Here is a 14584-nt window from a genome sequence, read left to right as displayed (position 1 = left end):
AATGGCACGACGAAGAAATTGAAAATCTTCGTAATTAAAGAAAGCGAGAATTTATTGGGAACAGATTTTATTGAAAAATTCGACTTTTGGGATAAACTGATGAACGCTTTTTGTAAAAAAATAACCAGCTGCACCACAACGTCAGAAAATATTAAAAATGAACTAAAGAACGAATTCCCAGAAATATTTACTATGGGACTGGGAAGATGTAATAAATTTAAAGCTTCGTTCGAGCTAAAAAAGGATGCAACACCAGTATTTAAGAAAAAACGGAAGGTGCCGTTCGCTGGATTAGACAAAATAGATAGCGAATTAGACAGACTTGAAAGAACAGGCATTTTATCGAAAATCGAAACTAGCGTTTGGGCAGCGCCTACGGTGTATGTAAAGAAGAAATCGGAACAAATTCGAGTCCGCGGAGACTTTTCAACCGGGTTAAATAATATGCTACAAGATCACCATTACCCTTTACCAAGCCCGGAAGAGATTTTTGCCAAACTAAATGGTGGGAAAATTTTTTCAAAAGTAGATTTGTCCGACGCCTATTTGCAAATTCTGATAGAAGAAAAATGCTCAAAGATTTTATGCATTAACACACAAAGGGTTATTCAAGTATAACCGATTACCGTTCGGGATAAAAGTCGCGCTGGCGATATTCCAGCAAGCAATGGACACAATGCTGAACGGTTTAGATTGTGTTTATGCATACCTGGAGGACATAATCATAAGGAGCGCGTCCATAAGTGAACATATAGAGCATTTAAAACAAGTGTTCACAAGAATAAACGAGTACGGATTCAAGGTGAAAGAAAACAAATGTGAGTTTTGTCCAGACGAAATCAAGTATTTAGGATAAATAATAAGTAAAGATGGTCGACGCCCTGATCCAGAAAGAGCGATAGCAATTAGGAACATGTCAGCACCACATAACGTGACGACTTTACAGAGCTTCTTAGGCCTCGCGAACTACTACCAAGTATTTATCAAAGGCATGCACGACCTAAGAGCTCCGCTGAACGAATTATTAAAGAAAGAAACACCATGGATATGGACAAAAGAATGTCAAGACTCATTTGAGGAAATTAAAAAGACTTTGACGTCAGATTTATCCTTAACTTATTACGACCCAAAATTACAAATAATTGTTGCGAGTGACGCGAGCTCGTATGGTACAGGAGCATGTATACAGCATATCATGCCAGATAGAACGAAAAAACCTATAGCACACACTTCAAGGACCCTAATTCCGTCAGAGAAGGCTTACTCCCAAATAGAAAAGGAGGCATTAAGCATTATTTTCGCGGCGACGAAATTCCACGGAATTCTGTACGGGAGACATTTTATACTGGAAACAGACCACAAGCCCCTAGTGACTATTTTCGGCTCAAAAAAGGGCTTACCAGTATATACGGCAAATCGGTTACTCCGTTGGGGTACGATCTTGCTAAATTATGATTTTCAAATAAAACATCTACGAAAAATAGGTCATGCGGATTGATTGTCAAGGCTTATACCGAAAAGGGATGAAACCCTTGAAGAGGCAGCTATACGTTCCAATTATGAGGAAAAAAACATGGTGGCGAATATAAGAGAATTACCAGTCACGCTTACCGATATAAAAAGGGAGGCTGAAAATGACGACGTCATCAAAGACATAAAGAAAAAATTAAGGGAAAATGACGGAGAAACGCAAAGTATATTTTCCTTATGCAATGAGGTATTATTATATAGTGAAAGAGTGGCTGTACCGAAAACCTTGCAGAAAAAAAATCTTACGTGATTTTCATACAGGACACCGGGGTATAAATAGAATGAAGACACTTATGAGGAGTTATGTTTACTGGCGTAATATGGATGTGGAAATTGCATTAACAGTAAACAAATGTAAAGGTTGTGCGCTAGCCGCTAAGGCACCACCGATAGTTCATAAACCTTGGAAAAAAACTGACCATCCATGGTCACGCATTCATTTAGACTTTGCTGGACCGATCAAGGGACAATACTACCTAACCATAGTAGATAGTTTTTCCAGATAGCCGGAAGTAAAGCGGGTCAAAACCCAACTACAGATAACACAATAAGTTTTCTGCATGAAATATTTGCACGTTTTGGGGTACCAGACATTGTAGTCACAGATAACAGAACACAATTTACTTCAAGTGTTTTCAAGGATTTTTGTGAATCGTTTCAGGTAAACCATATAACTACACCACCGTTCCATCCTGGATCAAATGGATTAGCGGAAAGCTTTGTAGATGCGATAAAGCGTGCCCTTAGAAAATCGATAGGGACACCGAGGGATAAAGCATTACAACAGTTCCTGCAAATATACAGGATAACTGAGAACCCAAATACACCGTCGAAATTATCGCCAGCAGAATTAATGTTTGTGAGAAAAATAAAATCACCATTTGATAAATTAATACCAAAGCAAGCAGTCATATATAAAACGACACACACACATCACGTAGAAGGTTTAAATCTGGTGATCAGGTATATTTTAAATGTTTTAAAAATAATATGTCATATTGGGAGTAGGGTACAGTATATAAACGTATCGGCGACTTGGTCTACACGATAAAAGGTCCAAAAGGGATACACAAAAGACACCAAAATCAATTGAGAAAACGTCATAGGAAGGACAACGAACAGGACAAACCCGAGGAACAGGAAGATCCAATTGATATAGTATATGAAACGTTTAATATTGAACCACCACAGACCATGCTCGAACCGAGGAGATTGGGAAGGAAAAGAAAGGCGATAGACCCAATGATAATGAACCCCAAAAGGAAAAGATATTGAAATCTACACGACTTCAAATCTTGGGAGGGGGGTGTTGTGGAGACGCCCACTAATTGGCATACGTGGGTGAACAAGATGTAGATAAAGGTATCAAGTCAGCAAGACCGGAGAGTGTTCGAACGCCGGATAGGCAAGACGCATGTGCTGGTTGCTCCACGAAAGACTTTAACACGTCCTCTGCCGGACAATCTTCCAACTGCAGTACAACTGCACCTTTGTAAATATGTATTTTATTTTCGTCTTAATATATTTGTTTTACCTTTACTTTCTGCATTCGTGTTGTTATTGATACAGACACAACAATAATGATGAGAGCGATGATGCTGACGTTAAAGTCGAAAATTCATCAGAACGTTACCCCCCGCCCTCCAAAAAAGTAGAAGACGACCCTATTTTTTCGTGATTAACAATTTAGAAGATTATCAAATCGACTATTGCTATTCCATCGATAATACGCCAAAAAGCTTTAACAACGCACTTAATTGAGAACATTGTCCGCAATGGAAAAATAACAATGAAAAACGAAATCGGCGCTTTTACAGAAAACAATACCTATTTGGTAGTGCCTTTCCCAAAGGATAAACATGTCATTTCTTCAAGATTGGTGTTTACAAAAAGACTACAGCATCAGGCGTTGAACAGTACAAGGCTAGATTTGTTGCTAAATGATACTCTCAGATTTACGGTATAGAATATTTTTCTACGTTTTCACCGACTACAAACCTAATGACAATTAGAATTTTATTGCAAATTGCATCGCAATATAACTTAAAATCCATCAAATGGACGTAAAATTGCTTATTTAAATGCCCCAATAGAGTGAAATTTATATTACCCTTCCAAAGGGATTCATAATGAAAAATAAAATTTGCGTGTGGAGGCTTAACAAATCACTGTACGGTTTGAGGCAAAGCGGTCGGAATACCCAAAACATGTTGTATACCCAAAACAAAGACAATAAACTACTGATTTTGATCTCAGCAAATTGTGACATTGTGAAATTGTAAACCGATGTTAAGAACAGATTAAATAAAAATTCAAAATGACCGATCTTGGCAAAATATCATGGTTTCGGGGCATACAATTTATTAATGAAAAAGGAATTATTAAAATGAATCAATCAAAGTACATTGATAAAATCCTATTAAAGTTTGGAATGCAAGAATGCATGAACGCTCTACACCGGTCGAAAATGATATCAATAAAAATACAGATACAGAATCTGAAAAAATTGACGATACGACAAATAATAGAAAGCCTTATATACTTAATGACTGCTACGAGACCATACATATCTTACACAGTTACAAAACTATCACAAAAATTATCAAGACCGACAATGAAGGATTTAAACAGTTAAACAAGTCCTTCATATTTAAGAGGTACTAAGGAACAGCATTTAATATTTAGAAAATCAACAAGTCCCCTAAAATTAGAAGGGTTTTCAGATTCAAATTGGGGAAATGATGAAGATCGAAAAAGTATATCTGGATATTGTTCCACACTAACAAAAATGGGCCTATTATTTCATTGAAATCTAAAAATCAACAGGTTGTATCTCTCTACGTGTGAGGTGGAATTCATTGCACTCACACATTCTGCACAAGAAGCACTAAGTCTAAAAGTTATTCTAAAGACTGTTTTAGAACCAGAATTAATTAAAATTTTCAAAATAATTAACTGTTATAATCAAGCCAGCATAGTCTTAGTGCAGAACACAGTAATTCACCAAAGATCTAAACATATAGATATTAAATATCACTTCATAAGAAATGAAGTAAAAAATGAATCCATTATTGTAAATTACATAGCATCAGAACAAAATAGCGCCGATATATTTACAAAACCGACGGCAAAAATAAAATTAAAACTTTTTGCCTCTAAAATTGTCGGAATTTGACTTTAAATAACTTTTCACAAGCCCAGATCTATATTAACAATTGTTCTGGGCAAGACGTTAAACTGCATCCATTTTGTTTGCATTAAAACTTTAACATACTAATGTGTAACAAATACTTTTACTGAAATTTAAAAAAATCACTTCGTAAAACATTTTCTTTGTATTTTTTTTTACAAATACTTTTTACATACTTATCTTAAGGCGCACATAAATTAAAATTGACTTTTTTAAAACTTTTATTTTGTGCATAATAGTTTCTTTCTAATTTACTAAAAATTTCCTAGGTTTTGCTTATTTTTTTACATATAAGAACGGGAATGTATAATCAAAATTAAAAAAATGGCTTCCTTTTTTTCACATGCTCATCTTTTCAAGGTAAAAATTAAAATCAATTTCTTTTATTTCTCTTTATTTTTACACACATATTTTTCTTTGACATTTGAAAAAGATTAAAAAATGGCTTCCTTTTTTACATGCTCAAATTTTAAGATCTAAACGATTTCTGTTTTTATTTTACAAATTTGAATATATAAATATATATTTATTTTTGAACAAAATTAAAAATGAACCCTCAGGACTTCCCCATTATATAAAAAAATAGGGGGTGCAATATTTTTTATATATAATGGGGGACATGCTCCCTAAAATTTGGGAGATTCTATTTATAAACGCTGCTGATAGGAACTGACGAATCAAATTAATTCACATTCTGTTATTAGCCAATCAGAAACCAGAATTGCTCCAGAACAATTAAATGATTTTTTCGTGTCAACAGGTGAAGAATCTTTTGCTCTTTGGCTGCAAAATTATAAACTGTACAGAAACTGTACAGAACAGCTGCCCACCGAGAATTCTTCATCTCCAGAATTTGTATAGAATAACTACCCATCGGAAACTCTTCTGAAATTAAACATGGCTTCCAATTCAAGAGTTACTATTTTTTTTTTTAATTAATTCATGGAATGTGTTTGATTATTGTTTTGAGTGGTTTGAAGTGGGTTGACATACATTGGATTAGTATTGTCTTTTGTATATGCTTTATATATCTCTTTATCTAACTTGAAAATTGCATCTAGAAATTAGTATAGATCTTAATACAATTAAAACCGTTATCAAAAAAGAAACGATGACTATTTATGAAAAAACATTTTTCATTTTTAAAAACAAATACTTCATTTTCAGATTTATCGACAGGTTAACATTGATTATATGTGTTACAGATGTGGTGCATGTATAAAAATAGATATTACTCTGAATAAGTTGGTAATACAGCAAACCATCAATATAAAAGCACCATTCATTCAAGTTTTGTACAAGTTAAAACATTTTATTTGAAGTTTTCCTTGTTACAGTTTTAATTATCCATGTTCGTTTATCGATTGTATTATTTGAGTTTATGAAATTTTTAAACCAGTGTGGGACTTTACAAACAACCTGAATATATAAATTAATTCCTATTTTTTTAAAAGAATGTCTGCATACTATTTACCTATTTTAAATTATTAAATGATATCGTTTGCATTTTGATTGTTTTTAAAAAAGAAAATATTTTCCCTAGAAAATTTAACAGTAAAGAAACAACAGCAGTTTTAAAAAAAATGAAAAATTGATAAAATGTTGTTTTTTATTGAACTCAATATGTTTGAGCTAAAATAAAGTGAAAGAAGTGGTAATTTTTTTGATTTTATAAGTTTGAGCTAAAAGTTTTTAGAATAAGTAATTCAAAACATTAAAGATGAAAAAAAAAACATCATAGGAAAATCGTAAGACAAACATTCCTAATTGTGAATATTATGATGCGTTGCATTTCATTTCTTTTTAAAATTTTATATGTGCTATCGTTTGCATATATTTTAAGGTGGTACAAAGAAGTTCTGAATATTCTGTGCCAATGCAGCAAACGCCGACAGATTGATCAATCTCAAAACAAACCTGGTTCAAGTCTGCTGAATTGTGTGAACACTTTAATGACCGGCCATTTACAAGAGATGACCAAAGAATCCATTAATGATTTCACTGATCTCATTGTGCCACCAGCTGTAAGTGATTTTGATCCATGTTTGTGCATGAGAAATAAGATTTCAAATATTTTATTAGATCAATTTTGTCTCAATTTTTGGATGAAGAACTTTCATTACTGACATTGTTATTTGTTTTCCTCAATTCTATTGATATTCAGAAAAACTAAAAATAAATACTCAACATTATAAAGTAAAGATAAATGAAATAATCATGAGAAAGAAATGACGCCCTCCTCCATATCTTAGTGTAGTATCTAATGAAAAGACACCCTTCAGGTTGCCCTTGACTACAGTCAACTACTTTACTTACTTTTTTTTAACATCAAACATCTGCGTAATCTTGGATAAGATCTTAAAAACATTCGATGGTGAAAGCTCGATTTGTGAGCTTTCAAGAGGGTAGAGTGACTCTTATGTTTTTTAATTTTTTAGATGAGGATTGCTTATTTGTATTATTTGGATCCTTTGATTACTGTTCTCATCTTGAGTGTCATTTTCACAATATTTCAGTCGATGTAAACTCCAACCTTCTTCAGGTGTATCTTGTCAAAATTGAGAATGTTTCTGTCAAATTCGGAAATCTGGACAGAATTTCAAACGGAACCCTTTATTTACTTTATTTACTTTGCGGGGGTAGCATGCTCTTGTTTCATCAGCCATGATTGGATAGACGTCCGAAGTAATTCGCAATTGTATTTTTCGGTCGCCCACACTAAGAATTGAACCTTCAACTCTCAGGAGAATATCACTTTTACAATTGATTTTTTTTCCAAGTACTGAAACCGCTGTGCCACGGGCCCTTGCTGAAATGGGAATTCTACTCAAGATGAGAAGTGTAGTCCATTGAATCGAAATAATAAGAGTCGCTCTTGTACTCGACACAATCTTTACCGTTGTGAAAATAGAAATCTAAATAATCTCAAAGATATTTTATATTCATCCGTGTAATAAGAAATTCTGCTAGACTGAGACATTTTCGACAATCAATACAGTAAATAAATGAAAAGTGAACAAGTATAAAAATTAAACAATGTAATATTTTATTTGCTGACAAAAAAAAAACACAAGTAAACAATTACATTTAATTATTGCTTTTATTTATGAGAATAATTGTGTTTATTGTTGCTTTTATTGATGTAGGATGCAACACAGAAACTTTCCAAAGAAAGTAATGTTGCAAAAGCATGACCATACACGTGGTAATTGCGTAACTAAATTTGAGCTGTTTATGTTATTTAAAAAAAGTTTGCATGGAGAAATATCATCTGAAATTATTTTTAAAAAATATATAAATTGAAAATTTCAACGTCTGAACTGTACTTGTGACCTGAACATGGTGGAATGTGTTTTATTAACTGAAAGTATAATTATTAAGCAGACAAAATTCCAGAATTGAAATTCCAGAATTATAGAATTTAGCGATGTGGTAACCTATATAAATGTTTCCTATACAAACAAATGATTCGATGTTGAAAGTTGGCATGCTAGTAGATATTTTACAAGAAGAGAATATGGTTGCTACTTTCTATTTTGAAGACGTTTTAGAGAGAAGCAGAAACCTCAAGATAAATGTAATATTTTGTAATAATAAAAAAATGTAAAAATATTCATATGTATGATAGTGTAAGGGAGTGCTGTTGGTGATGACTAGAAAAGATTTGCATAAAAAGTGTTTGGTTAGTTTCTTACAATTGCTGAATTTACACAGAAAAATAGAGATTACTTTATATATAGATGGTGTTGGAATTGAAATTCCTCATGAAATATATAATTTAATGAACATACTATTAAAATAAAAAATCGTTAAAAAATTTTACAATTTATGGAACAAAAATTAAAAATTTCATTAAAATTTGGATAATGCTTTTCCTTTAGCTGATTAATGTCTTTTCCTTAATTTTGTTTGCTCACAAAAGTTATCACCTAATAGCTGGGTGGGATAATATCGACATGTTGCTAAGCATAAAAACTAAAATATTATAACATAAGCATAAAATAATGAAATATTTAACATGTTGCAAAGCATAAAAATACAATATTTAAACATGTTTCTAAGCATAAAAATAAAATATTGAAACACGTGGCAGAGCATAAAAAATACAATATTAAAAAATGTTGCTAATCATAAAAGTAAAATATTTAAACATGTTGCTAAGGCATAAAAAATACAATATTTAAACATGTTGCTAAGCAAAAAATACAATCTTTAAACTTGTTGCTAAGCAGTAAAATAAAATATTGAAACATGTTATTAAGCATAAAAAGAAAATAAGTAAACATGTTAAGCATAAAAATAAAATATTGAAACATGTTGCTATGCATAAAATAAAATATTTAAATATGTTAAGCTTAAAAATACAATATTTTAACATGTTGCTAAGCATAAAAATGAAATATTTAAACATTTTCTTAAGCATAAAATAAAATATTTAAACATATTGCAAAGCATAAAAAATACAATATTTAAACATGTTGCTGAGCAGAAAAATACAATATTTAAACATGTTGCTAGGCATAAAAATGAAATATTTAAACATGTTGCTTAGTATAAAAATACAATATTTTAACATGTTGCTTACCATAAAAAATACAATATTTAAACATGTTGTTAAGCATAAAAAATACAATATTTAAACATGTTGCTAAGCATAAAAATACAATATTTAAACATACTGAAAGAAGCCTTTTTCATAAAAGATGGAAATGCATGAATCTTACACGTAAGGAGAGTCAGGACTATACAACATTTGCATCTATAGTTAATAAGCACTGTGATCATTTCAAATTGTCGTCATTAACAGCGGACAATTTCAAATGCTTAATGTTCACACAAGGTTTGATAGCCACAAAAGATGCCAATATAAAATGTTGTGCTCTAAATAAATTGGAATTAGAACCTGGTTTGACACTTCAGAAAATGGCTGAAGATTGTCAGCGGTTCGTGGCAATGAGGCAAGATTCACAAAACATAGAAGAAGCAGGTATCGCTCACATTAAAAAAATATGCTTAAAAAATAAAAGACACCCGCCCACCAGCAATTACCAACGAAGAGGCAAAAAGAACCCTTCCCAAAATTATCAGGATAGACAAAATCCTAGGACCCCTTGTAGCAAATGTGGAGGACCTCATGGGTACAATGCATGTGAGTACCAAAGGAAAATAACATGTGACCTATGCAAGCGAACAGGGCACAAGGCCTCATATTGCAGAGCGAAAGTAACATAAAAGAGCTATGTAAAAACTGCAAAAATGGACCCTTCACCAACAGAGAACAAGGAAATATGTTACGGTGAGAATCAGAAATAAAGAAGTAAAACTGCAGCTCGATTCAGGGTCGGATTTATCAATTATAAATTTTCACACGTAGAAGAGAATAGGAAAGCCCACGATGACAAAGACGAATAAAGTCGCAAGATCGGTAATTGGTGAAAAAATAAATGAATGATTTTTGTCACAAAGTCGAAAACCTAACTGCCAAATCTGACAAACTCAAAAAGGATCTCAAGAAATCTTTCCCAAGTGTTTTCTTTGAAAAGCTTGGATGCTGCACAAAAATAAAGGCAAGATTCGAATTGCTGGACGAAGCAAAGCCATTATTCAAAAAGCCACGGAGCATACCGTTTGCTTTGAGGGAAAATTTGAAAAAGAATTGGAAAGACTAGTTAACACAGGGATTTTAACTATAGTGAGTGGGCAGCCCCCACCGTATACATGAAAAAAAATCTAAAGAGATTAGGGTATGCACAGACTTTTCGACCGGATTGAATGCGGCACTCAAGAACTATCACTACCCGCTAGCAAACACAGACGAAATATTCGCTAAGTTAAATGGCGGAAAATATTTTTCCAAAATAGACTTAAGCGAGGCGTACCTACAAATACTAATAGAGGAAGATAGCTCAAAACTTTTATGTATCTCAACGCACGAAGGACTGTATAAATTCAATAGATTAGCATTTGGTATAAATGTAGCACCTTCAATTTTCCAACAGGTAATTGATACTTTGCTAAGCAGTTTAGATTTTGCAATAGGCTATCTGTATGATATTCTTATGCGTAGTCATAATGTTGAACAACATAAAGATCATGTATTTCAAGTGTTTGACAGAATAAAAGAATACGGCTTCACATTGGAGGAAGCAAAATGCAAATTTATTTTGGAACAAATTAAATACCTGGGTCATATAATAGATAAGGACGGGAGGAAACCCGATCCAAACAGGTCCACAGCTAAAAGACATGCACGAACCTCATAATGTATCTACATTGCAGAGTTTTTTAGGGCTCGCGAACTATTATCAAACGTTCATTAAGAACATACATGAATTGCGTGCGCCATTGAATGTACTATTAAAAAAGGTAAAAAAAATAAGACTGGACGCCTGAGTGCCAGGCAGTGTTTAAGAAATTAAAAGATGTATTAACGTCAGATTTATCCCTGACTCATTTCAATCCGAAGCAAGAGATTATTGTCGCAACTGACGCAAGTTCTTATGGGATCGGGACGTGCATTCTACACAAGATGCCTGATGGGTTCACTAAGTCGATTGCACATGCGTCAAGAACTTTACTTCCTGCCGAGAATAATTAATACTAAATCAAAAAGGAAGCACTGGGGATCATATTCGGGGTTACAAAATTCTACCGATTTTGACACGGTCATAAATTTAAATTACAAACTGACCATAAGCCGCTTATAACCATCTAAAAAAAGGTCTGCCAACTTACAAAGCCAACAGACTGCAAAGATGGAGGACCATTCTATTGAATTACGATTTCAGTATAGAATTTCTTACATCTGCAGAGTTAAGTTACGCAGACGGATTGTCATGATTAATCCCGAAATCAAGGGAACTGCTAGAAGACAAAGTAATAGCGTCACTACAAATTGAAAAGGACTATGCACAAATGCTATGTAATACGATCAAGGAACTACCAGTCACTTTGGAAGATATAATAAGGGAGGCTGAAGAAGATAGTTTCATCAAAGAAATGAAACAAAAAATTAAATTGGATGAATCGGCGGCAGAAGCTTATTCTATGTGCAATGAGGTACCGAAAAAGAGTAGTAATCCCAGCTACACTACAAAAGAAAATTTCAAAGGATTTCCATACGGGCACCCTAGGGCTACGCGAATGGAGAGCCCCATGAGGTCCTATGTTTACTGGAAGAGTATAGACACTGATATAGAAGGCACGTAAAGTCGTGTAAAGAATACGCATTGGCAGCAAAAGCGTCCCAATACAATTTAGCCTGTGGCCTAAAGTGGACCACTCATGGCAAAGAATACATGTAGATTACGCAGGCCCACTGGATGGAAACTATTATTTAATAGTGGTAGACAGTTTTTCAAAATGGCCTGAGGTATTTCAATGTAAAAGTCCAAGAACGGATTTTACAATCAGTGCTCTTCACGAATTGTTCACTAGGTTTGGTGTGGTTTATTGTCTAGTGTCAGACAATGGCACACAATTCACTTCAGTAGATTTTAAAAGCTTCTGCAAGGATTTTCAGGTTAACCGCATAATGATGCCAATCTATCATCCATGATCGAACGGTCAGGCAGAGAGGTTTGTACACATGTTGAAAAGAGCCCTGAAGAAGGCTAAAGGAACGCCCTCAGAAAAGGTGTTACAACAGTTTTTATAAGTGTACCGAATTGCGCCAAATGGAAGGACCCCATCGAAGATGTCGCTGGCAAAGTTAATGTTAGTGAGGAAAATTAGGCCGGTCTTTGAGAAACTTTTATCAAAACAGGTGAAACCGCCAAATACTATAGTTCCTAAAAAGAAGTATTTACCTGGTGGAAAGGTATTTTTCCAGGTGCACAAAAATAATAGCATGATGTGTGAACTAGGAAAGGTCCAGAAAAGGATCGGACTGATGGTCTACATTATTGAAGGTCCAAGATTTACGCACAAGAAACATTTAAATCAAATTCGGAAACGTATCACATATGACAAAAGACAACCTCCTGCTGAACAAGAAGAGGTAATGGATCAGATATATGACACGTTTGATTTGGTAACAAGCAGATGGACAACGCCGGTCCTCCAGGAAAAGGAAAATGGCCGACCCGATAGAGATCAACCCCAGGAAAAAGCTATACAATCATTCCAGGGGAATAAAAAGCTCGGGAGGGTGTGTTCTTGGGTACAAATCACCCCTATTTGAGAACTAAGTGGAATCAATCAGTCCTACGAATACCACTGGTTTCAGAGACAAGATGGAGGCATTCTTACCATGTTTAACCGCATGCTATGAACACGTTCCTCTCATACCAATTTAGTGGCTCCTGTATTCTTTATGATAAATACATATTATATTTTATACACTTTACACTACTTGTGTTTTTTTTTTATCTGTAACCCCTAGCACTGGTCTACAACACTAAGCATAAAAATACAATATTTAAACATGTTGCTAAGAATAAAAATACAAAATTAAACTTCATGCAAAGCATGAAAATAAAATATTTATATATGTTGATAAGCATAAAAATAAAATATTGAAACATGTTGCGAAGCATAAAAATAAAATATTAAAATATCTTGCTACATCAAACTACAATACATGTTTTCTCTCTTTTTATTCAACCTTAATTTACTCTTCTTTAGTTAGATTTTTAATCTCAAAAATTAAAAATGAGGTAAAATTCATTACAATATTATCTTTAGAGATCAACCTTTGGGCTCAGTATTTTATATAATCACATTTATTAACCTTTTTGGGAGTTACAGAACCCCAAAGCTCCGTGTCTTATTAAAAAAAAACGGAGTACTTATTTATTTTTTGATTTATTTTTTACTCTAATTGAGATCTTGTATTTGTATGTTGGTCCCAACCAAACTTAAAATATTATTGTGACATTGTTCCTGTTACAGACAAACACAGAATCTTCATTATAATAAAATGTACCAATATAGTTCAATATAACAATTTCAACTTCTTTTAAATAATATTCCAAGTTTTAGTTACAAATATTCAGACACAATATTATAACAACTGTGACTAATATTATTTCTACTATTACTATGTAAAAATATCTTTTTTAGGATTCTATCAAGCCATATGAACATTCAGGAATGATTCTGCGATTAATTTTGGAACAAGATTCAATAACTTTTGAACCCAGTATCCAAGATTTTGAAGTCCTTTTCTTGAATGTTTATGACACTATCATCAGATATTCTTTGATGATACCCAAAGTGGAATTTGGTTTGTTTGAAGACATGGTGAGTAGATATGTCCAATTCGACTGCCCGGCTTTCCTAAATCTCAAAATCACCTGGTTGTATCATTTGAGTTATTAAAATTTTAAAACCATTCTTATCTCCCCTTTTCCTATAATCGTCTTTGCTCCGCTATTTTTCAACACCTGCAAGATAAGAGCAAATGGGATTACCAGTGAGAAATATTATTCACATAAATTTCTATCCTTCTCCAATAATTGATTATGATTGGTTAATAATGAAGCATAATATATGATGCACTGGTTCTTCATATATCACTGAAGTTAAGCAACATTCAATGTGGTCAGTATCTGATGGCTGACCATTTGAGAAAACTAGCTATTATATGTTCATATTATTTGGATTCTTCAGACGACTGTTCTCATCTTGAGTGTTGTTTCCACAATGTTTCTGCAATGAGCCATGGCGCAGTGGATAGATTACTTGGTAAAATTTGCTTATAAAAGTTACACTCCTGGACGGTGAAGGTTCAATCCTCAGTGCGAGCGACCCCAAAATACAACTGCAAATTATTTAGGACTTCCAGACAGTCATAGCTGACAAGCATGCTACCCTTGTAGATTAAATAAAGTGCTTTGTTTGAAAGTCTGTGCAGATTTCTCA

At 33.3% G+C, this 14584-nt stretch overlaps 1 protein-coding gene across 1 annotated transcript in view; it reads left to right on the top strand.

Annotated features, from left to right (window-relative positions):
- The window catches only part of LOC145292020 (dynein axonemal heavy chain 7-like), a 475961-nt gene that overhangs the window by 162736 nt on the left and 298641 nt on the right, over positions 1 to 14584 (top strand). Inside the window, exons 9-10 of the mRNA XM_080138024.1 lie at positions 6564 to 6744; positions 13784 to 13963. Of these exons, the coding sequence (XP_079994150.1) occupies positions 6564 to 6744; positions 13784 to 13963 (361 nt within the window). The remainder of the gene's footprint in view (positions 1 to 6563; positions 6745 to 13783; positions 13964 to 14584) is intronic.

The sequence above is a fragment of the Euprymna scolopes genome, chromosome 13 (genome assembly GCF_053919585.1).
Source record: "Euprymna scolopes isolate OS-2025 chromosome 13, ASM5391958v1, whole genome shotgun sequence".
Lineage (NCBI taxonomy): Eukaryota > Metazoa > Mollusca > Cephalopoda > Sepiida > Sepiolidae > Euprymna > Euprymna scolopes.
This window is presented reverse-complemented; position numbering and strand designations above follow the sequence as displayed.